The sequence below is a fragment of the Populus trichocarpa genome, chromosome 3 (genome assembly GCF_000002775.5).
Source record: "Populus trichocarpa isolate Nisqually-1 chromosome 3, P.trichocarpa_v4.1, whole genome shotgun sequence".
Lineage (NCBI taxonomy): Eukaryota > Viridiplantae > Streptophyta > Magnoliopsida > Malpighiales > Salicaceae > Populus > Populus trichocarpa.
The window spans coordinates 18,711,395-18,738,818 of record NC_037287.2 but is presented as its reverse complement, the minus strand read 5'-3'; the positions used below and the strand labels follow the sequence as shown (position 1 = coordinate 18,738,818).

Genomic DNA, 27,424 nt, shown 5'->3' with positions numbered 1-27,424 from the left:
CCTTCATTCGGCATTAGAATAACCAAGCATAGTCATTATTACATAATTGATCCATCAAATACAGGCATATGAAGTTCTATTAGAATCACGAATACATAATCATTCAGAATCAGAGAAAGGCAGATATACCATCGATCCATCAAACACAGACTTTCTTCAGCTGAAAATTGTCCGACATGGAAAAGATGGATGGAGAGTTTATTTGAAACAAGACAGCACTTTGTAATGGATCTGTGTCACGCTAATCCTTTTGGAATAAGACATGACTGTATACACAGTTTGTACCAGGGTGAATAGAAGCAATGCAACAGCAGCTAAAAACGAAAGCAGTGCCCATGGACTGTTGAAGTAATCATGCTTCAGTTTCGCCAACCATACATTGCGCTTCCGATTGCAATGCTCCTTCACACCGTCGAATACTTTATGATAATAAAAGTAACGACGATGGGAGAGTATGACATTTATGCCTAGGTTATTGAACAAGGAGCAGACCATTCCATCATCGCCCAACCCATTTTCAATAATTCCCGAGTGTCGAAGTATCTGCACATCTTCTTGATTGTTGATTAAACAATCCATCAGTGTTATATAATCAGTGACGTACAGATGTTTGCACCGGGAGCACTGTTCATAGGCAACAAGATTTCGGAATAGCGACTCTGTTGTGTCATAAATTTTCAAACATGGGATTTCTATCGTGCCATTTTCCAAGAAGACAACATCAAACAACCTCCTTGATCCCTCTCGCTTTTTGAATTTAATGCCAGATTCTTGCAGCTCTTTGGCATTGCGTATGAAATACCAATCGTTGTCCTTTGGTGATTCCGTCGAATCAGGCGTCTGATACCCAATATGATATAATATGTCCAGAAGATGCTTGCATGTATAATTCTCAGGAATACTATGGTTTCCTGAGCCTGGAAATATCCGCTGGCAAAAACTTAAGGCCATACCAAAGAAGTCTTCGTTCTGCACCTCAGACGTCATAGTAAACAACTCCCAAAGAACAGAGAATGGAAGTTGATTTTCAAGTAAAAACATATCAGTTTCTATGCTTGAGAGGATCCATGACACTTCGAAAACAGGGTCATTGTCATCTCTTACTCCTGGAATATTGTTATACTTGCGAATAAGCTCAACAATGAAGCAACCATCAAGAAGCAGCATTTCAACAAATTCATCCTGGCCTAGACTTACTACGGAGTGATCATAAAATTGACGAGCTATTCCTTCCAACCCAGTCATGGCCGTAACATATCTTTCCACGCTACTTTCCCCTCTGCGTTGAAGAAGCTTTTGTAGATAACGTTTTTTATGTTCTTCCATCATCTTCAATTTATCTTTTCCACGATGATAAGGGCCGATGGAGAGGATTTCCGGCTCAAATGCCCTTTCGTTTACATGGCGGAGGCGACTAGGAACCTTGAAAATACTGCATGTTGAGTGACTAGAAGGCAAATCTCCAAGCTTTTCGTTGATTTGAACGTATAAGGGGTCCCGACGACTCATCTCTTTTTCCTGAAATCAATGGATGCAAAAATGTTTAAAAAAATGTCCCGACGATTCATCTAAAACTTTATTTTGAATGTAATTAAAAATGTGCGTGTTACTGATGTCTGTTTTATGGACATGAAACATATTGATTATAAATTCAAAATGTAAAAAAAAAAATCAAAATTTGAGGTATATAAAGTAAATTTCATTTTTAAATATTAGATGATAATATATTTAATTGACTCCGGTCAACTCGTTAATCGTTTGACTCAAATTATAAATCCGACTAGGTTTAATAATATTATTTTTTAAAATATTATTTATTTAATTATATAATAATTAAAATAAATACTATAAAAAAAACAATCGTACAAATCTTTTAAGAAAATAATGATAGGATGTAAAATAAAATGTTTAATAATGACTCCAGCACTCATATTTGAAAAAATAAATTATTGATATTTAATAAAATAATATCTAAAAAATATTTTTATTTATTTAATAAACTAATATTTTAAATTAATTAATTTTTTTTAAAAAATTAAATTTAAAAAAAAAGAAAAAAAAAAGGAGCCAAGTGCACGAGCTTGGGTAGCCCAACACGTTTGACCCTCTAAGAAAAGCCCAAGCACGTGGCCTTCCTAGCCATGCCCACGTGCCTGGCTTTAATCAGAAAACTCAGCCACACTTGAGCTTAGAAGCCTAGACTAGTACTTGGAAACCTATACACGCACCTATTTTTTTTCTTCGATGTTCACTTCTATGTTTTTTTTTTTTCTAAGTTGATGATAAGTCATAAGTAGTGGCAAACAACTTATTGCTAACTAAGCGCTGCCTGGAATTCGGCCACCATTGTGATGGCTGGAAAATCAAGGGGAGAGGGTTTATGGTTTAATAATCTATTTTCACCTAAAATACCTATATATTAAACATCATAAAAACTTTAATAAACCACTTATCAAAGGCAAAATTACTTAAGAAATAAAAATTAACTGAATTAAAAAAATCTACATGTAACCCAATCTATATTTTCAGATATATTTATATGAAAAAACCACCATCATTGAACTCCTCTCTCATCAATGGCTTTCTCATAATAGAAACTAAAAAAAAAATTGAAATGAAATGAAACTCCAAAAAAATAAAGGGACTATAATAGAAGAAAAATGAAAATATAGGGATAAAAAAGAACTTTAGTGTGCTAATTTAAGATTGGCCATCACAATTTTATGAGTTTTACTTTTGGTCCTATATCTTTTAATTGTGTTTTTCTATAACAAATTAGTTACTAATTTGATAAAAAAAAATCCAATTAAAAAGAATAAAAAGCAAAAAAAAAAAAACCATAAGAATCCATAATGCACTCATAATTTTTTTTCCCCAAGATCTTTTAGTGTTTATAGTAATTTCTAAGCTTGGAAGTAGAATTTATATTCTTTTAGTGTATGTATATTCTTTAGGGGGTATGATCATTGCAAGATTTAACTACTCATTCGTATATTATTGTGAATGAATTGTGCAAAAATTTTTGTTTTTTAAATTTTGTCCTCAAACATTTTTTCTTGGTGATTTAGTCTTAATTGAAAACCAATTGTTTTTTATTTCTTATGAAATAGTGGGATTGAAAGAAGAGTCACCGAAACGAAAAAGATACCAAACATAGATGGCGTGCCATAAGTTTCATAAAAAATACATTTTGGTCCTTAAACTTCAAAAATAACACATATTATAAAATTCAAATTCTATTTTGGTACAAAAGTTAATTTGTGTTATTTTTTAGGCCCTGGTTAATAGAGTAGAGAGAGAAGTCACTAAATTCCGGCAGTAGAGAAAAAACATGTTGTTAACACTGATTTAAACCACCAAAATAGACGATATTTGTGTCAAATCAATTCATTTGATGAGAAAAGTTCATATTAGGTGTTTTTTTTACTTTAAAATTCATGAAAAAAACAAATCTGAACTTGGGTAATTTTTGGTTTCGGGTTGATTTTGGTTTTTGGGGTACTTTTTTATTTTTTTAAAATCATGAATAAGTTTATCACGGTTTCTAAGATTTTTATAGGTGTTTTTGGTATAAAAAATGAGTTGAAAAATTGGTTTTAGGTCAAAAACACATAAGTCCTAATTTTTCAGCCATCACAGTGGCCAAAATTCAGGCAAAAACAGACAACGCGTCGTTTGTTTATTCTTTTGAAAACAAATTGGGGCAGACGACATGTCTGCAGCAAAGACAACAAAAAAAATAAGGGCTTAGGCATGCGGGCCTACAAGGGAAGGCCCACGCGTGGGCTTTGATAAAATGGGCCAAACAGACTATTATTTTTTTTCTTCTAGTTTACTTTTATCGATACCTTTTTTCAACATATCTTTTTTAAATAATTTTTAAATTTATGTTTCAATTAATATCAGTCATTTGTGATTTTTTATTTGCCTATTTAACTTTTTTTGGATAGAGATTTTTTTAAAAAATTATTTTGTGTGTGTTTAATTCTTGAAGAGATTCTGATTCATCAATATTTTTTTAAAATATTTGTGTAGATGAATTTTATTTTTGAAAATAAAAAAATTATTTCCAGATAATATTTCTAATATGTATAGCTTTGCATAATATTTTTATTTTATTTTATTTTATTCAATAAATTTAATGTGTTTGTCTATTTTTATTATCATTTGGTTGAAGAAAAAAATATTTTAATAAATAAAATTTAGCAAACATAACTGGAAAAATATCATGTCTTTCAAGATTAAATATCTTGATATAGACCTATCTCTCGATTTTTCAAATTTTATTTTTAGGTATTGTAAATGACTTTTTATTTATTTATCAGCACATATTGTTCTTGATTTATTCGATTACGTATATACATAAAATTTTAATTTGTACTTAAATTTTTTAAACTACAAAAATATATTAAAAAGACTCGCATATATAAATTTTTTATAAAAGATAAAAATAAAAATAACTGACCCATAACAAAGCACTACTCACGTAACTAGTTACTTATATAATACATGTTATAGGTGAAAAAATAAAAAGGGCAACTACACCCTCCAGTCCCCTTTGGTTCTGTCACTGCTTTTAACAAGGATAATGTTCTATTCTCAAGGACGTTTAGCAAGAAGAAGAGGAAGGAGAAGAAGTAAATGGGGATGGGGTCTTGAGTTCGGACAACATCAACAATATAGAAGAAAAGCATCGATAGATTCATTTTTTGACAAATAAAAAGAATTAAAAAGTCAATGTTTCTTTGAACATGGAGTTACGCCATTGAGAGAACTTATATTTACCTTAGGAGTTGTGATATTAGTTTTTTTCTTGTAATTTGCTAGTAGCATTGTCCCTTTGTTACACTCATCTTAACTTCAATGGCACATGTTTACTCATGAAAGATGTTGGGTTGGGTTTTGTTGAAAGAAGCATATGTATATAATTTCCGATCGATAGTAATAATTATCTCTCCCTTCAAGATCCTATCGAATCGTAAGAACAATAATCTACAGTGCTACGTACTTCTGAGTTGACTCATGCATGGTGAAGGGTTTTTGAGTACTTACAGAGATTGAAATTGAGGCACGGAGAAAACAAACCAAGTTATATATCAGATACCTGCATGTTACGTACAACAATGGTTAATCGATTGATCGAGAATCAAATGATACTGGTTAAAATAATACCTATGATCACTTACTTGTTTGAAGCTCAAACCTTGCTCTGCAATGGATCTTCTCTAGAGCTGAGATATATAGATGCTTTTTATGACTATCAACCCTTGCCAAAAGTCGACAAAGAAATTAGAATAATATGCATTAATCAGAAATAGAACTAGCCGCCCTAATATGCCAAGAGGACGAAGACTTCATAAGTTGAAGAGTCTTCGTCCTTGAACTCTGCATGCTGGGACAACTAGAAAATCACGATGGTTAAGATAGAAAATCATAAATTTATCATATAAAACACCGTTGAAGATACGGTGTGTCTATGAAGGCACATGCCCACACAGTCCCAGAAAATTTTCTTTCAAGGGGCATATGTACTTATGCAGTGGTAGACGACAATACTTATACAATCACTTCACATGGTTACTTTTGCTACTATAAATGTATTTTTTTTCCACTCCCCTAAAAGAGAGCATTAACATGTTGAATGGAATATCTATGATTTAAAAATACAAATGGACCCTTACTTGCCTCTCCCATTTTATTTATTACTCTCTACACTTGGATGCCAGATTTTATTAGATTTTTCTGTTAAAAATTTCTAGAAATGTATGGAAGAAAGCGCCTGATGATCATATACAAATTAATGCCTTTCTCTTTTGAACTCTAAGATCTGTAAAGGGAGGCACACTACATATTTATTCTTCACTCTTTTATTCGACACAAAACCTTACCAGAGACCTTATTATAAAACAGTCGTGTAATTTATTTATTGACTTCTTATTAGTTATTCCTCGACGTAACATATAATGGGCTCCCACAAACATAATAATGTTAGGATTGTTACCAATGTGCAGCAATCATCAATGAACTGCACCGTCCATTGACAATGAAACGTTTGCAGTCCATCTTCTAGAAGGATAGCTGCTATTGTCAAAGAAAAAAAGCTATAAACGGTGAGAAATAAACAGGTCAGTTTTTAAGAGTCAAAAAGACTGCTAGTGCAGCTACTATTGTTGACAAATGACCAAGAATGTGTCTGATCGAGCCGGCTGAAGGAGATTATGCGGAGCTGCTTTCTCTAGAGATCCTGTGAACGAAACTTGCAAGGAGCTAATATAACTCTAACACTCAAAAAATGATAGGTTCCTAAAACTGGACCTCTGATAGAAGGTGTGTTGTGACCTATAATTATAGTCAACCAGTCATCAGCTGAAGATGTGGCTTGGTTTTAAACGATTGAGTATCAAAGCAAATGTCATGATTTTTTTATTTTTTTATGCAATGATAACTTAATAAAAAATAAATTAAAATATATTATGAAGCTAAATTGTGAGTTAGCACAATGTAAAATGTAAAACGATGAAATAAATAACAAAATGATGACAAGAGAAAAAAAAAAGTTAACTGCAGGGAAGGTCCTATTTTTAAAAGGACAAAAAAAGAGAGGAAATCAATGTATCTTGGTAATAAGTGATATCCTAATATCTTTAGGTTTTTGTTAATCTACTCAATTTTGCTTGTTTAATTGGGATAAAAACAAAATGACAGTTTTTTTTATATATATAATATTAGGAGGGTTTTCAGGGTCTGATTAGCAGCATGATAAAAGTTGTTTTTTAAAATATTTTTTGTTTAAAAATACATTAAAATAATATTTTTTTATTTTTTTAAATTTATTTTTTATATCAACATATCAAAATAATCTAAAAACATAAAAAAAAATTGAAGCTAAATTTTTTTTTTTAAATTTTAAAAATATGGTTATACCATAATGTTAAATAAAATCTTAGTAATTTTAGAGAATAATATAAATAATATCTAAAAATTTTATCTAAAAACTTAAATTAAAGCTATTAAATTAAGATGATTATTTAATAAGTAAATACAAGATAATCACGGAACCGTAACATGGTTTAATGGTTTATTCGATTTTTAGACCTTAATTAATTAAAATGAGAGCTAGTCAAGTTTCAAATTCAAGGGAAGCCAGCAGAGATGATGTTGACGCCATAGCTTGTGTATGGTGACTTCGTGACATTCAGGAAAAAAGAAAAAAAAAAGAATAAATTAAGCTTCAAGATTTATTATATATCCACTGCATTCTAAATGTATGGTTGATCGATGACATTAAAAAAAAAAAAATCAGTTTTTATCGTGCCATTTTCCAAGAAGACAACATCAAACAACCTCCCTGACCCCTCTCGCTTTTTGAATTTAATGCCAGCTTCTTGCAGCTCTTTGGCATTGCGTATGAAATACCGATCGTTGTCCTGTGGTGCCCTCGTAATAGGCTGCTGATACCCAGTACGATACATTATGTCAAGAAGATGCTTGCAAACATTCTCAGGAATTCTACGGTTTCCTGAGCCTGGAAATATCCGCTGGCAAAAATTTAAGGCCATACCAAAGAAGTCTTCGTTCTGATCCTCATACATCTTAGTAAACAACTCCCGAAGAACAAAGAATGGAAGTTGAAGAAGCTCTTGTAGATACCGTTTTTTGTGTTCTTCCATCATCTTCAAGTTATCTTTTCCACGATGATAAGGGCCGATGGAGAGGATTTCCGGCTCAAATGCCCTTTCGTTTACATGTCGGAGGCGACTAGGAACCTTGAAAATACTGCATGTTGAGTGATTAGAAGGCAAACCTCTAAGCTTTTCGTCGATTTGAACGATTAAAGGGTTCCAACGACTCATCTCTTTTTCCTGAAATTAATGGATACAAAAATGTTTTAAAAAGGTCCCAACGATTCATCCAAAACTTTATTTTGAATGTAATTAAAACTGTGCGTGTTACTGATGTCTTTTCTATGGACAAGAAACATGTTGATTATAAATTCAAAATTGAGGTATATAAAAGTTTTCTTTGTTTTGCATTTCAAAAATGTTTTTTTAAAAATAAATTTTTTTTTTCAAATTAATATTTTTTATGTATTCTCATATCATTTTGATGTATTGATATTAAAAATAACAAAGTTTTATTTTAATGCATTTCGCAGCGAAAAATACTTTAAAAATCAATAATCACTACACTTCCAAACACCCCCAAAGTAAATTTCATTTTTAAATATCAAATGATAATATTTTTTATTAACTCGAGTCAACTCGTCAAGCACGTGACTCGGATTATAGACCCGACTGTATTAATAACATTATTTTTTTAAAATATTTTTTATTTAATTATATGATAATTAAAATAAACATCGTAAAAAAAAGCAACCGTAAAAAACATTTAAGAAAATAATGATGGGATGTAAAACAAAATGCTTAATAATGACTCTTATGCTCATATTAAAAAAAATGATTGATATTTAATAAAATAATATCTAAAATCTATTCTTATTTAATTTAATAAACTAATATTTTAAATTAATTAATTTTAAAAAAATAAATTAAAAAAAAAAACAAGAAAAAGGAAAAAGAAAAAAGGAAAAAGGAAAAGGGGCCAAGTGCACAAGCTTTGGTTGCCCAGCATGCCTAACCCTCTAAAAAGGGCCCAAGCACGTGGCCTTCCTAGCCATGTCCACGTGCTTGGCTTTAATCAGAAAACTCGGCCGCGCTTGAGCTTAGAAGCCTAAACTCGTGCTTGGAAGCCCATACTCACACCTCTTTTTTTTCTTCAATGTTCACTTTTATGTTTTTTTTTCTAAGCAGATGATAGCTTATTTGTAGTGGCAAGTGACTTATTGCCATTTTAGTGCTGCCTGGAATTCGGTTATCATTGTGGTGGTTGGAAAATCAAGAGAAGAAGATTTATGGTTTTAAAATATATTTTTCAACATATTTTCATCTAAAAATACCTATTAAACACCATAAAAAATCTTAATAAATCACTTATCAACCTCAAAATTACTCAAGAAATAAAAATTAACCGAATTAAAAAATCTACACGGAACCCAATCTATATTTCCAGACAAGTTTATAGGAAAAAAAAAACCACTACCATTGTACTCCTTTCTCATCAATAGCTTTCTCAAAATAGAAACTAAAAAATAAAATAAAAAAATAAAGTTTTGAAATGAAAAGAAACTCAAAAAAAATAAAGGGACTATAATATAAGAAAAATGAAAATATAGGGATAAAAAAGAACTTTTGTTGTGCTGTGCTAATTTAAGATTGGCCATCATAATTTTCTGAGTTTCACTTTTGATCCTATATCTTTTAATTGTGTTTTTTTATAACAAATTAGTTACTAATTTGATTTTTTTTAAAAAAGAGGATGCAATTAAAAAGAAAAAAAAAAAAAAAAAACCATATGAATCCACAATGTACTCAGTATTATTTTTTTCCCAAATCTTTTAGTGTTTCTACGAATTTCCAAGCTAGGAAGTAGCATTTATATTCTTTTGGGTATCCATTTATGAACAAATATATATATATATATATATATATATATATATATATATATATATATATGTGTGTGTGTGTGTGTGTGTGTGTGTGTGAGTTTTTTTCAGGGGTACGATCATTAAGTATAAAACTATAAGGCATGGGTTTTTTCCTTACAAGATTTCAATACTCATTTTCTCATTGTGAATGGACAGCGCAAAATTTTTTATTTTTTAATTTTGTTTTTAATTTTTTTTTAGGTGATTTAGTCTTAATTGAAGACCACTTGATTATGATTTCTTATGAAATGATGAGAATGAAAGAAGAGAGACCAAAACAAAAAAGACACTAAACATGGGTGGTGTGCTATAAATTTTACAAAAGATATACTTTGATCCTCAAACTTTAAAAATAACATAGATTATAAAATTCAAATTCTATTTTGGTACCAAAGTTAATTTGTAATATTTTTTAATCTTTGGTTAAGATAGGAAAGAGAGAGGTCACTGGATTCTAGCAGTAAAGAGAAAAACATGTTGTTAACACTGATTTAGCTCACCAAAACGAATGATATTTGTGTTAAAAGATTTCATTGATGAGAGTTAGGTTTTTTTTTACCTTCGAAGTTCATGAAAAAATAAATCTGAGTTTGAGTTGATATTTTATTTTGGATTGATTTTGGTTTTTGGGGTGCTTTTTTATTTTTTTTAGGACATTGATAAGTTTAACACAATTCCTAAGATTTTTATAGGTGTTTTTGGTAAAAAAAAAAAACAAATGGGTTGAAAAATTGATTTTTGGGTAAAAAACACTTAAACCCTAATTTTTCAGCCACCACAATGACCACATTCTATGCAAAAATAGATAATGCGTCATTTGTTTTTTTTTTTTTTTTCAAAACAAAGTAGGACAAACGACATGTTGTCTGCACCAAGGGCAACAAAAAGAAAGGACCTAGGCATGCGGGCTTGCCAAGGAAGGCCTACATATGGGCCCTAACAAAATGGGTCGGACAAGCTATTTTTTTTTCTTCTAGTTTGTTTTTTATTAATACCTTTTTTCAACATGTTTGTTTAAAAAATAATTTTTAAATTTATGTTTCAATTAATATTAGTCATTTATGATTTTTTTTATTTGCTTATTTAACCTTTTTTGGATAGAGATTTTTTTTAAAAATATTTTGTGTGTATTTAATTCTTGAAGAGATTCTCATTCATCAATAATGTTTTTTAATATTTTGTATAGATGGATTTTATTTTTGAAAATATATATTTTTTATTTTTAGATAATATTTTTAATATGTGTAGCTTTGCATAATATTTTTCATTTTTATTTTGTTCAATAAATTTAATATATTTGTCTATTTCTATTATCATTTAATTGAATAAAAAAATATAAACAAAATTAATTTAGTAAACATAACTGGGTAAATATCTTTTTTGTGAGATTAAATATCTTGATGTAGACCTGTCTCTCGATTTTTCAAATTTTATTTTAGGTATTGTAAATGATTTTTGATTTATTTATCAAGACACATTGTTATGGATTTATTTGATTACATGTATGCATGAAAATTTTGATTTGCACTTAAAGTTTTTAAACTACGTACAAAAAAATATTTAAAAAACTTGCATATATATAATTTTTTTATAAAAATAAAAATATCTTACCCGCAGTGAAGAAGAACTCGCATAACCAGTTACTTATTGAAGAAATGAAAAGGGAAAAAAATGAAAAGGGCAACTACGTACACCCTCCAGTCCCCTTTGGTTGTGTCACTGCTTTTAACAAGGATAATGTTCTATTCTCAAGGACGACGTTTAGCAAGAAGAAGAAGAAGAAGAAAATAGGGTCTTGAATTCGGACAACATCAACAATATAGAAGAAAAGCATCAATAGATTCATTTTTTGACAAATAAAAAGAATTAAAAAGTTAATGTCTCTTTGAACATTAATGAGTTACACCATTGAGAGAAGTTGTATTTACCTAGGAGTTGTGATATTAGTTTTCTTCATGTAATTTGCTAGTAGCATTGTCACCTTGTTACACCCATCTTAACTTCAATGGCACATGTTTACTCATGAAAGATGTCGGGTATTGTTGAGAGAAGCATATGTATATAATTTCCATATATAGGAATAATTATCTCTCCATTCAAGATCCTATCGAATCGTAAAAACAATAATCTACAGCGCTACTTGTGAGTGGAATCATGCATGGTGAAGGATTTTTTAGTACTTACAGGCATAGGCGGAGGTATGGCAAAGGCTGGGGTGGGCTTTAGCCCAGGTCAAGATTTTATCAATATTTTTTGACTAGTTTTATATAAACAAATTCATAATTTTCAATTAAATTATGAAAAAATTTTGAAAATTTGCGTGGAGCCTTTTAATATTATGCTTTAGCTTGGGTTAAAATTTCAGAATTTTTGGAGAAATTTAGAAATTTGATGAAAAATCATAATTTGACCAGGTTTACGTTATTGGACGTAATTTTCAATCCAACCATCAGATCGAGCTGAACTTTTACGAGGGATCTTAAAATATATTGAATAAAATCTGGTTAAAATTTTAGAATGAACGGAGCTTGGTAGTGCTAACAAAAAAAAAAGGACCGTCAAATAAAAGCAAAATGACTCATTAAGAGTAAAATGGTTATTTGCCATTAAAAAATAAAACAAATCAGCTCCTCCTTTCTTTTATATGTTTCCGACTGGGCAGAAGCAGAATAAAAAAATAAAAAAAAGAAAAGACGAGAGAGAAATAGAAAAAAATAAGGGAAAAACATAAAAAAAAAATCTAAGGAAAAAAATAAAAAAAGTGAAAGAATAACCTCGTAAACTTACAAAGTTCAACTTATAAAACACTAATCTAGGGAAGAATCAAGTGAAGGAAGGAGGAAATGAAAGAGGGAAAAAATTTAATTACTTTGTTTTTCAGTTGACATGAGATTGTTATTTTATCCTGGTTGAGGGGTTGTTACAATATCGATTCAGATTCGATTATAGATGAATTATATTCCACAAAACATCAAAGGATGTAACTTTAATAGTGAGTTTATTTTTACTTTCGCTTTAATTTTATGTACTTTTAAATTTATTTTTTAATATTTTGGGTAGTGTATTTGAATTAAAACTTTATTGTTAACTTCAAAAATTCATGTACATGAATTAATAATCGATCTTAAAAAATATTTATATATTTATTTAATAGCCCAGGATAAAAAAAATTTCTGGCTCCGCCCTTGCTTACAGGGTTTGACACTGAGGCCCAGAAAGCTCAAACCTTGCTCTGCAATGGATCTTCTCTAGAGCTGGGATATATAGATTCTTTTTATAACTATCAACCCTTACCAAAAGTCGACAAAGAAATTAGAATGATATGTATTGATCTGAAATAGAACTAGTCGCCCTACTATGCCAAGAGGACGAAGACTTCATAAGTTGAAGAGTCTTCGTCTTTAATCTCTGCATGCTGGGACAGCTAGTTCCATGGAAGTGTCCACATCAGTTTTCGGCTGAGATATCGATGTTTTTTTTTTTTTTTTGTTACTATCCATCCTTGCCAAAATTCGACAAAGAAATTAGAAAAACATGTTTGTTGTGTGTGGTCCCGCACCATGTGATTGTGGGACCACCACATTTAATTGGCAAGGGGCAGCAGCTTGCCTCTTTCAAAACATAAATAATTAGTACTGTAGCAACAGTTCAGCTTTAGCAAAAGAGAGAATATAAAACAGGGAAAAAGAGAAGAAGAAAGGCAGCAGAATAGTCTCTCTTCTATTTCCAGCTCTTTAACAGTTGGAACGGGCTGAGATTTTTACAACCATTTCTAGACATGTTAATCCTCATTCTAGACGGTTAGATTGAATATTAATGATGTAAAAACTGGTCATTTTGTTAGAAATCAGGACTATTAGTATTGTGAGTTTTTCTCAAACACTTTTTTTTTTTTTTAATCTTGTTGTATTTCAAAAATAAATTGTTTTTTTTTTTTTCGTAACCCGGGTGTCCTGGCCAGCTTACGCGCACCATAACTAATCCCCGAACCCACTGAACACCCTGCAAGCCCAGTAGGCAGGTAAGACACCGCGGGGGTGACAGACGTGCACGCTGAGGCTCGAACCCAGGTGACAAAGGCAAGGAAACCTTGCCTCTGCTGTTGGGCCACAAGTCTCGGTGCAAAAAAAATAAAAATTGTTGTATATAATATGTATGTTGTATATGTATGTTGCAGCTCTTAGTTAAATTTAAGGCCTATTTCTTTATGCGGCTGCGGTAGCTTTTAAAACAAACAGCGTAAACAATATGTTTGGTAACATTAAAACTCAAATTAATGTGTATGTGGGGCCCGTTGAAACCGTAGGTTAGTGAGAAGCAGCTTTCAGCTGCTTCTCACGTGGCCGCGTCTATGCCAGGTGAATTAATTCACCAGGGCGCTGATTAAATGAATAGTGCTAGGTGAATCTCACGTGGACAGTGTCTCAACTGTTCATTGGACCGCGTCCGACCCGATAAATTTTTTTTTTAAATTGTGTTTTACTCGAAAAACTAGTGTTTAATACTATTCAATAACAATACATAAATTAGAAGGACATCGCATGATGACGTAGCATTTGCGGAATTTGATCGCAATTCCAATTTTGTTTTTGATGATATTTTACCTGATTTTGTTGCATGCTCAAAATACCATAGAAACTATAGTTCTTGTCGGATGAATTTCATACGTGATGAAATAAGGTAAGTTAATGGAATAATAAAAAATATTTGATATAAAGTATTATTTATTTAATGATGTAATAGTAGTTGTTAAATCTACAATATTTAAATTAAAAACTATCAATATTAATATATATCTTTTTTAGTTATTTTATAACCTCAATTTGAAAAGTATTTTTAACCAAACACATTAAACTACTTTTTATTCAACCTCAATTTTAACCACAGTTTTAACCAAACATATATAAATATCAAACTAACCTCAACTAAAAGTAATTTTTATAAAACAACTTTTTTTAAATCACAATCACAAAACCTACAACAATACCAAACATATTAAAAAAAAATGTGAAGATACGGTGTTGTTAAATTAATTGAGATCAAATAGAGAAAGGAGGCTAGAATTCTAAATAATCTGTATATTATGAATGCATAGTCTTAACCTAAATACAAATAAAGTATATATAGGTCAAACTGAAAGTACTATTCTACCCTTAATAAATAAGACTACATAAATATTATTTAACATCTCCCCTCAAACTCACGATGCGGCAGCTACAAGCATCGAGAGTTTGCCAACCAGAAAACAAAAACGAGAGATGGAATGCGCCTTGGTAAAGAAATCTGCAATCTGCAAGGAAGAAGGAACAAAAGGCAAAGCAATGGTGCCATGTTTGAGATGATGACGAGTAAGATGACAATCGATCTCAATGTGCTTAGTGCGCTCATGAAAAACCGAGTTATGAGCAATCTGAATAGAACTCTGGTTGTCACAATACATAAGAGTAGGATGAGTAAAGGAAATTCCCATATCAGCAAGTAACCAACGTAACCAAACAATCTCTTTGGTAGTAGATGCCATGGCACGATATTCTGCTTCGGTGGATGATTGAGAAACAATAGATTATTTCTTGCTCTTCCAAGAAATAAGAGAATCACCTAAAAAGATACAGAACCCGGTAACAGACTTGCGATCTGTGAGATCACTACCATGATCAGCATCAGAGTATGCACGCAACTCCAAAGAAGAGGTGGATGAAAGTAAAAGACTCTGAAAAACTGTACCCCGAAGATATCGCAAAATACGAAGAACAGCTGCCTAGTGAACAGTAGTAGGAGAAGCAACAAACTGACTAACAACATGAACATCATATGCAATATCTGGACGAGTGATGGTGAGATTTACCAAACTCCCAACAATAGTGCAGTATAAAGTAGGATCTATCAAAGGTAAACCATCAGAAGAAGAGTACCTTGCGTTAACCTCAATAGGAGTATCTACAGTCTTGTTATCAGTAAGTCTAGCTCGCTCAAGAATATCTGCAACATATTTCGACTGAGAAAGAAGGTAACCTCTAGGTGAGTATGCTACCTCAATACCCAGGAAATATCGAAGATAACCCAAATCCTTCATTTCAAATCGTCTAGCCAACTCTGTCTTCAAAACTGAAATACCATCAATATCATCACCAGTAATAATCATGTCATCAACATATAAAGACAGAATGATACGACCTGCATCATTGCACTTAATAAAAAGAGCAGAATCATGACTGCTAGAAACAAAGCCAAGAGACGAGATCACAATAGAGAATTTCTCAAACCAAGCACGAGGTGCTTGTTTGAGACCATATAATGCTTTCTTAAGCTTACAAACATATCCAGAGTCATGTGAAATACCAGGAGGGGGTGCTATATAAACTTCTTCTTGAAGATCTCCATTCAAGAATGCATTTTTAACATCAAGCTGAGAAATATGCCACTGACGAATCGAAGCTACGGCAATAAGAGTACGAATAGTAGTCATTTTTGCAACCGGGGCAAATGTCTCCTCATAGTCCATACCATACTGTTGAGAGTATCCTTTTGCAACCAGCCTAGCTTTGTATCGCTCAATAGACCCATCAGAATTAGTCTTGATCTTATACATCCAACGACAACCAACAACACTCTTACTAGGAGGTAGAGGAACCAGATCCCAAGTATCTGTCTTATGCAAAGCAGAAAGTTCCTCATCCATAGCTTGCTGCCAAAGCGGATCAAGAATTGCCTCTTTATAGGAAGAGGGCTCAAAGAGACAATGAATAGAAGCTAAAAAGGAAGTAAATGATGAAGAATAACAAGAATAAGTGAAATCTGGTAGTTTTGTGGACTTACGAATGCGGATGGACTGACGTGGAGGTGGATCCACAATCTCAGATGAAGCTTGAGGGGCTGTAGATGAGAATGGAGCTTCAGGTGTGCCAGAGAGTAAAGTACCAGTACCTGCAGAGTTATGAGTACAAATTGATCGAACATAGGGAGAGGTATCATTACCAGAATCCTCAGAAAAAGGATCTATATGAATAAGATCAGATTTTATCAGGCTATGAGTAGTGGATGGAATAGAAAAGAAAGGTATATGCTCAAGGAAGACAACATGACGAGACACATAAAGTTTCTGAGTTATTGGATCAAAACAATGATACCCCTTTTTACCTTCACCATAACCCAGAAAGACACAAATAACGGATCGAGGGGATAGCTTACTGCGTTCTACATGAGAACGAAGAACGAAACAAGTACAACCAAAGACTCTAAATAAGGAATAATCAGGGATATACCCATATAACTTTTCAAAAGGAGATAGACCCGAACTATGAGAAGATGGAATTGTATTAATCAAACTTACAGCAGTAAGAACAGCTTCTCCCCAAAACTCACTAGGAACAAAAGCAGACAACAAGAGAGAACGAGCAGTTTCAACAATGTGCCTATGTTTTCTTTCAGCTACACCATTTTGTTCAGGAGTATCTGTACATGAAGTTTGGTGGATGGTTCCATCTAAGGCAAGCATTTGACAAAATTTATTAGAGGTGTATTCCCCACCCAAATCACACCTAAAGAATTTGATCACAGCAGAATGTTGAGTTTTGATAAGAGCTCGAAAAGCTGCATATATCTCAAAGAATTCAGAACGATGTTTCATTAAATAAACCCAACAATAACGAGTATGATCATCAATAAAAGAGACATAATATCGAGACCCTCCTTTTGTGGAAACAGGAGAAGGTCCCCATACATCAGAATGAATCAAATCAAATGGTGAAGATGAAACAGAAATACTTCGATTAAAAGGTAAAGCAGAAAATTTTGCCAGTTTACATCCACTACAATCAGAAATGTCACAAGTTTTCAAATTTCCTAAAGCTCCTGTGGATGTCAAAAATCTCAAACGAGATGATGAAACATGACCTAGACGGGAATGCCATAAATAAAAACTAGAAGATGAAAGACTCAAACGAAAGGAAGACAAATCAGCAGTAGTAGTAGCAGCGGCAGCAGCAGCAACTGGCACTTTTAACTCATCCAAAATATATAGTCCATTCTCCCTACGGCCTGTCCCAATCAGCTTCTGAGACTGCAGATCCTGTACACAACAAAAAGAACCAGAAAACATGACTAAATAATCACCAGAATCACATATTTGACCAACAGTCGCAAGATTCAATTTGAGTTTTGGAATAAGATAAACATTAGGGAGAGACAAGTGAGGTGTGACAACAGAAGCAACATCTGCTAAGGGCATAGGAGTGCCATCAGCAGTCATAACAGGAATGGAGGACAAAGGGGACACTGAGGTAAAAGATGAGGAATCTGGAGACATATGATGGGAAGCACCAGAATCCAAGACCCATTTAGAGTGTGACATACCTGAGGAACTATGAGACAACTGACCTATGGAAGAAGCGGACATTGCTTGTGGCTGCAAGGAGAGAAACTTCTGAAATTGCTCAGCCAAAGAATTAGGATCGGTAATAGAGCCTGGGGAAGCTACTGCTGCAGTATTATGGTGTGGTGGTTTATAACCCTGAGGTGGTCGATGAGCATTAGATTGTGATTGACTGCCAGACTTCCAAGCTTGATTCTGCTGTCTCAACTTAGGACACTGAGCCTTCCAATGACCTTTCTGCTTACAGAAACTGCACTCATCAAAGCCAACCCTTGTGTAGGGCTTGTTCTGATGATTAGAGAATGACTTAGAAGGTACTGCTAGTACAGAAGGATTTGAAGCAGAAAGAATTCCCTTTTCAGAATAAGACTGAAGACGTATTTCTTCAGCCAATAACTCACTAACAACAGAGTCAACAGAAGGCAGTGGAGTACGATGTAGAATTGAACCTCTAAGTCCTTCGAAGTCACTGCGAAGTGCTGTTAAAAACTGTACCAATCATTGCTGCTCTTTACGCTCAATATAGGCACCACATGCCTTTAATTCTGCTGATTCTGTAAGAGCCAATTGATCCCAAAGATCTGTCATAGCAGAATAAAACTCTTGAATACTCATATTCTTCTGATGAAGAGCTCGTATGTCATTCTCTAATTGATACTGTTTTGCAAAATTTGATTGCGTGAATAACCTTTGCAGATGATCCCAAACCTCTTTTGCTGTCTCATACTTCGCCAACTGCGTACCTATCGAATGCTCAACAGAATTATTGATCCAAGTAATGATCTTTGCATTATTTGCTTCCCATGTATCTATCAAAACAACATCCCCCTCCTCAACATTCTTAGGTATTATATAAGTTCCACTAACATACCCCCACATCTTCTTACCCTTAAGAAAATTTCGCATTACATAGCTCCAATACGAATAGTTCTTCCCATCCAACCTCACACTCACAGACTGAAGCGAATCATCTCTTTCAGTAGTCATAATTAACAATCATAGAGAACCAGAATGCAAAAGCAGCGGAAAACAAAATACCAAATTGCAGAAACTGAACAGAGATTGCAGAAACTAAACAAATATCTTCTCAAAATTATACGATTACTCCAAAACACAAAACCAATTTGCAGAAACTGAACACAAATACCAAATTGCAAAAGCTGAAAGGTAGACGAAATACCAAAATAATTGCAGAAACTGATGAAATACCAAATTTTGCAGAAGCGGAAGACAAAATCTCACTCCAAAAAATAGTTGGATCCGCGAACTTGTGCTTGAGATTAAGCCTCGTTTCATAAAACCAGCTCTGATACCATGTTAAATTAATTGAGATCAAATAGAGAAAGGAGGCTAGAATTCTGAATAATCTGTATATTATGAATGCATAGTCTTAACCTAAATACAAATAAAGTATATATAGGTCAAACTAAAAATACTATTCTACCCTTAATAAATAAGACTACATAAATATTATTTAACAGGTGTGTCTAAGAAGGCCCGCACAGTCGCAGAAAATTTTCTAATCATGACATATTATAACAAGATTTCTATCATTTATAACCATTTAGGTGGTGGCCCAGTGGTAAGAGCTTGGGACTAAGAGGTTTGCTCCCTCTGTGGTCTCAGGTTCGAGCCCTGTGGTTGCTCATATGATGGCCACTAGAGGCTTACATGGTCGTTAACTTCAGAGCCCGTGGGATTAGTCGAGGTGCGCGCAAGCTAGCCTGGACACTCACGTTAAACTAAAAAAAAAAAGGATTTCTATCATTTATTAAGTTAACGAACCGTATTCGATCAACCTCATAAATTTACTCACCAAAGATTGGATAAAGGGTTTTAACCTTCACTCTAAGTAAAGAGGTGAACATAATAATAATAATAATAAAAAGAATGTAAGGGAATCATTAGAGAGAGTGTTATTAAACTTTGCTTTACAAATCAACCTTAAACTTGACTTGATCTGAGCTTATAAAGAATCGAGTTGGTGAAACTTAGATTGCTCAATTAAAATTTAATTTAATTTTTTTTATTTTTTTTCAAAACAATAATTGTTGTAACATAAAAAAAAACACCTAAAATGAAATTATCTTCATTAACCCAGTCAACTCGAATTATTCCGTATATCCATAATCTTGGGTTTGGACTAGAAGGGTTGCATTTAATAACTTTGATGGGCGGTTTTCGTCAAAGAGGCTGGGACCAAGAAGTGTGTCTAATCGAGCCAGCTGAAGGAGATTATGCGGAGCTGCTTTCTCTAGAGATCCTGTGAATGAAACTTGCAGGGAGTAATATATAAAAAATATCTCTATTTGTTTTTATATTTTTAAAATATTTTTAAAAAAAAATAAATTTTTTTATTTTTTTATTTGCTTCAAATTAAAATATTTTTGGTTTTTTAAAAAATTATTTTGATACGCTAATATAAAAAATAATTTTTAAAAAATAAAAAAAATATTATTTTAATATATTTCTGAATGAAAAATATTTTAAAAAAATAATCACAACTATTCTCCTAAATAAATAACATGAAAAAAAATATATGATAGGTTCGTAAAACTGGACCTCTGATAGAAGGTGTGCTGTACGTGACCTATAATTATAGTCAACCAGTCATCAGCTGAAGATGTGGCTTGGTTTTAAACGATTGAGTATCAATGCAAATGTCATGATTTTTTTTTTTTTGATGCAATGATAATTTAATAAAAAATAAATTAAAATATATTACTGTAAATTATCACAATGTAAAATGTAAAACGATGAAATAAATAACAAATTGATGACAAGAGAAGAAAAAAAAAAGAAGTTAACTGCGGGGAGGGTCCTTCTATTTTTAAAAGGACAAAAATAGAGAGGAAATCAATGTATCTTGGTAATAAGTGATATCCTAATATCTTCAGGTTTTTGTTAATCTACTAAAGTTTTGCTTGTTTAATTGGGATAAAAAACAAAATGGCAGTTTTTTTTTTTTTTTTGGATATTAGGAGGGTTTTTAGGGTCTGTTTAGGAGCATAGAAGAAGTTGTTTTTTAAAATGTTTTTCATTTAAAAATATATTAAAATAATATTTTATTTTATTTTTTTAAATTTATTTTTTTATATCAGCACATCAAAATAATCTAAAAACATAAAAAAAAATTGAAGCTAAATTTTTTTTTATAAAATTTTAAAAATATGGTTATACCATAATGTTAAATAAAACCTTAGTAATGTTAGAGAATAATATAAATAATATCTTAAAATTTTATCTAAAAACTTAAATTAAAGCTATTAAATTGAGATGATTATTTAATAAGTAAATACAAGATAATCACGCAACCGTAACATGGTTTAATGGTTTATTCGATTTTTAGACCTTAATTAATTAAAATGAGAGCTAGTCAAGTTTCAAATTCAAGGGAAGCCAGCAGAGATGATGTTGATGCCATAGCTTATGTGTATGGTGACTTCGTGACATTCAGGAAAAAAGAAAAAAAAAAGAATAAATTAAGCTTCAAGAATTTATTATATATCCACTGCATTCTAAATGTATGGTTGATCGATGACATTAAAAAAAAAAAAAAAAACCTCATCCTTAACATTCCTAATCTCAATTACATCTCAAAATAATTATTTTTATCGATTTCATCCCAAAGGTACTCGATGTTAGGCAATTTTCCCATTGAACAACCAAAATACATTAAAAAATACCCCAAGGTTCTTGCATACAAAGCAATATTTCTTAATTTTTGATAAATTTGGGATGATATTGATAAGACTGATAATTTGTGAAAATAAAGATCACACAATATACATGAAGAACAATGATGAGAAAACAAACAAATAGGCTATATAGTTCTAGAAAAACTCTACATTGCTCAAGCTATAATTAGAAAGATAGACATAAAAAGGAGGATAAAGAAAATAAAAACCTTCATTCGGCATTAGAATAACCAAGCATAGTCATTATTACATAATTGATCCATCAAATACAGGCATATGAAGTTCTATTAGAATCACGAATACATAATCATTCAGAATCAGAGAAAGGCAGAAATACCATCGATCCATCAAACACAGACTTTCTTCAGCTGAAAATTGTCCGACATGGAAAAGATGGTTGGAGAGTTTATTTGAAACAAGACAGCACTTTGTAATGGATCTGTGTCACGCTAATCCTTTTGGAAATAAGACAGGACTGTAAACACAGTTTGTACCAGGGTGAATAGAAGCAATGCAACAGCAGCTAAAAACGAAAGCAGTGCCCATGGACTGTTGAAATAATCATGCTTCAGTTTCGCCATCCATACATTGCGCTTCCGATTGCAATGCTCCTTCGCACCGTCGAATACTTTATGATAATAAAAGTAACGACTATGGGAGAGTATGACATTTATGCCTAGTGTATTGAACAAGGAGCAGACCATTCCATCATCGCCCAACCCATTTTCAATAATTCCCGAGTGTCGAAGTATCTGCACATCTTCTTGAGAGTTGATTAAACAATCCATCAGTCTTATATAATCAGTGACGTACAGATGTTTGCGCTGAGAGCACTGTTCATAGGCAACAAGATTTCGGAATAGCGACTCTGTTGTGTCATAAATTCTCAAACATGGGATTTCTATCGTGCCATTTTCCGAGAAGTCAACATCAAACAACCTCCTTGATCCCTCTCGCTTTTTGAATTTAATGCCAGCTTCTTGCAGCTCTTTGGCATTGCCTATGAAATACCGATCGTTGTCCTCTGGTGATTCCCTCGAATTAGGCGTCTGATACCCAATATGATATAATATGTCCAGAAGATGCTTGTATTCATTCTCAGGAATTCTATGGTTTCCTGAGCCTGGAAATATCCGCTGGCAAAAACTTAAGGCCGTACCAAAGAAGTCTTCGTTCTGCACCTCAGACGTCATAGTAAACAACTCCCAAAGAACAAAGAATGGAAGTTGATTTTCAAGTAAAAACATATCAGTTTCTATGCTTGAGAGGATCCATGACACTTCGAAAACAGGGTCATTTTGATCTCTTACTACTGGAATATTGTTAGACTTGCGAATAAGCTCAACAATGAAGCAGCCATCAAGAAGCAGCATTTCTACAAATTCATCCTGGCCTAGACTTACGGACTGATCATAAAATTTGCGAGCTTCTCCTTCCACCCTAATCATGGCCATAACATATCTTTCCACGCTACTTTCCCCTCTGCGTTGAAGAAGCTTTTGTAGATAACGTTTTTTATGTTCTTCCATCATCTTCAATTTATCTTTTCCACGATGATAAGGGCCGATGGAGAGGATTTCCGGCTCAAATGCCCTTTCGTTTACATGGCGGAGGCGACTAGGAACCTTGAAAATACTGCATGTTGAGTGATTAGAAGGCAAATCTCCAAGCTTTTCGTCGATTTGAACGATTAAAGGGTCCCGACGACTCATCTCTTTTTCCTGAAATCAATGGATGCAAAAATGTTTAAAAAAATGTCCCGACGATTCATCTAAAACTTTATTTTGAATGTAATTAAAAATGTGCGTGTTACTGATGTCTTTTCTATGGACAAGAAACATATTGATTATAAATTCAAAATTTGAGGTATATAAAAGTTCTATTTTGTTCTTGTGTATCAAAAATATTTTTGAAAAAATTTAAATTTTATTTTTTTTTTTTCGTTACTTCAAATTAATATTTTTTAGGTATTCTCGGATCATTTTGATGTGTTGATGTTAAAAATAATTTATTAAAAATAAAAAATTTATTTTAATGTATTTTGTAGCGAAAAACACTTTGAAAAACATAAACCACCGCAATTCAAAACACCCCCAAAGTAAATTTCATTTTGAAATATTAGATGATAATATTTTTTATTGACTCGAGTCAACTCGTCAAGCATATGACTCAGATTATAGACCCGACTATGTTTAATAATATTATTTTTTTAAAATAATTTTTATTTAATTATATGATAATTAAAATAAATACTGTAAAAAAAGCAACCATAAAAAAAATTAAGAAAATAATGATGGGATGTAAAACAAAACACTTAATAATGACTCCTATACTCATATTAAAAAAAAATGATTGATATTTAATAAAATAATATCTAAAATCTATTCTTATTTAATTTAATAAAGTAATATTTTAAATTAATTAATTTAAAAAAAAACAAGAAAAAAAAAAAAACCACGTGCACAGGCTTGGGTTGCCCAGCATGCCTAACCCTCTAAAAAAAACCCAAGCACATGGCCTTCCTAGCCATGCCCATGTGCTTGGCTTTAATCAGAAAACTCGGATGCACTTAAGCTTAGAAGCACTTGTGCTTGGAAGTCTACACCCGCACCTCTTTTTTTCTTCAGTGTTGACTTCTATGTTTTTTTTTTTTCTAAGCGGATGATAGGTGATTTGTAGTGGCAAGTGACTTATTGTATCTAAGCATTGCCTGGAATTATCTATCATTGTGATGGTTGGAAAATCAAACGTAGAGGATTTATGGCTTAAAAATATATTTTTCAATATATTTTCATTAAAAATACCTATTAAATATCATAAAATTTTAATAAATCACTTATCAACCCCAAAATTACTCAAGAAATAAAAATTAATCAAATTAAAAAAATCTACACGGAACCAATCTATATTTCCAGACAAGTTTATAGGAAAAAAACCATACCATTGAACTCCTTTCTCATCAATGGCTTTCTCAAAATAGAAAGTAAAAAATAAAATAAAATAAAATAAAGTTTGAAATGCAATGAAACTCCAAAAAAATAAAGGGACTATAATAGAAGAAAAATGAAAATATAAGGATAAAAAGGAACTTTTGTTGTGCTAATTTAAGATTGGCCATCATAATTTTCTGAGTTTTACTTTTGGTCCTATATCTTTTAATTGTGTTTTTCTATAACAAATTATAACAAATTAGTTACTAATTTGATTTAAAAAAAAAAGATGCAATTAAAAAGAATAAAAAAAATAAAAAAGAAAACCATCCGAATCCACAATGCACTCAGTATTATTTTTTTCCCAAATCTTTTAGTGTTTGTATTAATTTCCAAGCTTGGAAGTAGCATTTATATTATTTTGGGTATCCATTTATGAACAAATATCACTATATATATGTGATTTTTTTTTCTTTAGGGGTATGATCATTGAGTATAAATCTACAAGGTGTGGGTTTTTTCTTGTGCAAGATTTTAATACTCATTTTCTCATATATTATTGTGAATGGACAGCGTAAAATTTTTTATTTTTTTAATTTTGTTCTCAAATTTTTTTTCTTTGTGCTTTAGTTTTAATTGAAAGCCAATTGATTTTGATTTCTTATGAAATGATGAAATTAAAAGAAGACAGACCAAAACAAAAAAGACACTAAACATGAGTGGCGTGCCATAAGTTTCACAAGATACACTTTGGTCCTCAAACTTCAAAAATAACACAGATTATAAAATTAAAATTCTATTTTGATACCAAAGTTAATTTGTATTATTTTTTAGTCCTTGGTTTAGATAGAAGAGAGAGAGGTTACTAGATTTCAGCGGTAAAGAGAAAAACATGTTGTTAACACTGATTTAAGCCATCAAAACGAATGATATTTGTGTTAAATGATTTCATTTGATGAGAGAAGTTCATATTAAGTTTTTTTTTTAATTTTTTTTTTACCTTCAAAGTTCATGAAAAAATAAATATAAGCTTGAGTTGATTTTTTGTTTTGGATTGATTTTGGTTTTTGGGGTGCTTTTTAATTTTTTTTAGGACATCAATAAGTTTAACACGGTTCCTAAGATTTTAATAGGTGTTTTTGGTATAAAAAAAACAAATGGGTTGAAAAATTGGTTTTTGGGTCAAAAAAACTTAAATTCTAATTTTTCAGCTGCCACAGTAGTGACCAAATTCTTGGCAAAAATAGACGACGTGTCGTTTGTTTTTTTCTAAAATAAATTAGAGTAAACAACATGTCATCTGCACCAAGGGCAACAAAAAAAAAGGACCTAGGCATGCGAGCCTGCTAAGGAAGGCCTACATGTGGGCCCTAACAAAATGGGTCAGACATGCAATTATTTTTTTTCTTCTAGTTTGTTTTTTATTGATACTTTTTTTCAACATGTCTTTTCAAAAAATGATTTTTAAATTTATGTTTCAATTAATATTAGTCATTTGTGATTTTTTTTTTATTTGCTTATTTAACCTTTTTGGATAGAGATTTTTTAAAAAAAAAACTATTTTGTGTGTATTTAATTCTTGAAGAGATTCTGATTCATCAATAATTTTTTTTTAATATTTTGTATAGATGAATTTTATTTTTGAAAATAATTTTTTTTATTTTCAGATAATATATAGTTCTAATACGTGTAGCTTTGCATAATATTTTTTATTTTTATTTTGTTCAATAAATTTAATTTATTTGTCTATTTCTATTATCATTTGATTGAATAAAAAAATATAAACAAAATTAATTTAGCAAACATAAATGAGTAAATATCCCTTATTGTGAGATTAAATATCTTGATGTAGACACATCTCTTGATTTTTTAAAGTATAAAAATGCATTGAAAAAGCTTCGTATATATATTTTTTTTATAAAAAATAAAAATATCTTATCCACAGCGGACAAGTTAAATAACTGGTTACTTGAAGAAATGAAAAGGGGAAAAAATGAGAAGGGCAACTACAGTACCCTCCAGTCCCCTTCGGTTCTGTCACTGCATTTAACAAGGATAATGTTCTATTCTCAAGGACGTTTAGCAAGAAGAAGAGGAAGGAGAAGAAGTAATTAATGGGGTCTTGAGTTCGGACAACATCAACAATATATAGATTCATTTTTCGACAAATAAAAAGAATTAAAAAGTTAATGTTTCTTTTTGAACATTAATGAGTTACGCCATTGAGAGAACTTATATTTACCTTAGCATTGTCACCTTGTTACACCCATCTTAATAACTTCAATGGCACATTATGTTTACTCATGAAAGATGTTGGGTTTTGTTGAGAGAAGCATATTATGTATATAATTTCCATATATAGGAATAATTATCTCTCCCTTCAAGATCCTATCGAAGCGTAAAGACAATAATCTACAGCGCTACTTGTGAGTGGAATCATGCATTGTGAAGGATTTCTTAGTACTTACAGGGTTTGGCTTTGAGGCACAGAAAAAACAAACCGAGTTATATATCAAATACCTGCATGTTACGACAATGGTTAATCGATTGGTCGAGAATCAAATGATACTGGTTAAAATAATACCTATGATCACTTACTTGTTTGAAGCTCAAACCTTGCTCTGCATTGGATCTTCTCTAGAGCTGAGATATATAGATGCTTTTTATAAGAAATTAGAAAAATATGTTTGTTATGCATCATCACATGGTGCGACCACCACATTTAAATGAGGAGGGGCAGCAACATGTTTATTGTGTGTGGTCCTGTACCATGTGATGGTCCGACCATCACATTTAATTGGCAAGGAACAACAGCTTGCCTCTTTAAAAACATAAATAATTAAGAATAAGATAAAAGTACTATTTGTATGTTATTTTTATA

At 31.7% G+C, this 27,424-nt stretch overlaps 1 protein-coding gene across 8 annotated transcripts; it reads right to left on the bottom strand.

The window, feature by feature from the left end:
* Nucleotides 1-46: 46 nt before the first annotated feature.
* Nucleotides 47-27,260, bottom strand: LOC7493225 (UPF0481 protein At3g47200). 8 transcript variants are annotated; one of them, XM_052451786.1, is made up of 4 exons: nucleotides 27,142-27,260; nucleotides 27,012-27,063; nucleotides 23,007-23,334; nucleotides 47-1,187 (listed from the first exon to the last, which is right to left on the bottom strand). In XM_052451786.1, exons 3-4 carry the CDS (start codon nucleotides 23,323-23,325, stop codon nucleotides 199-201), a joined length of 1,308 nt encoding a protein of 435 aa, XP_052307746.1. In that variant the 5' UTR covers nucleotides 23,326-23,334; nucleotides 27,012-27,063; nucleotides 27,142-27,260; the 3' UTR covers nucleotides 47-198. The 8 variants fall into 8 exon arrangements, with proteins under 8 accessions (XP_052307746.1, XP_052307749.1, XP_052307748.1 ...); XM_052451789.1 differs by having other exon boundaries at nucleotides 47-730; nucleotides 22,553-23,334; nucleotides 27,142-27,256; XM_052451788.1 differs by having other exon boundaries at nucleotides 47-471; nucleotides 22,294-23,334; nucleotides 27,142-27,250.
* Between the last annotated feature and the right edge of the window lie 164 nt (nucleotides 27,261-27,424).

Excerpts from the sequence above, each read along its gene's own strand:
- LOC7493225 (XM_052451784.1), bottom strand. The coding sequence starts at position 1,509 with ATGAGTCGTCGGGACCCCTTATACGTTCAAATCAACGAAAAGCTTGGA.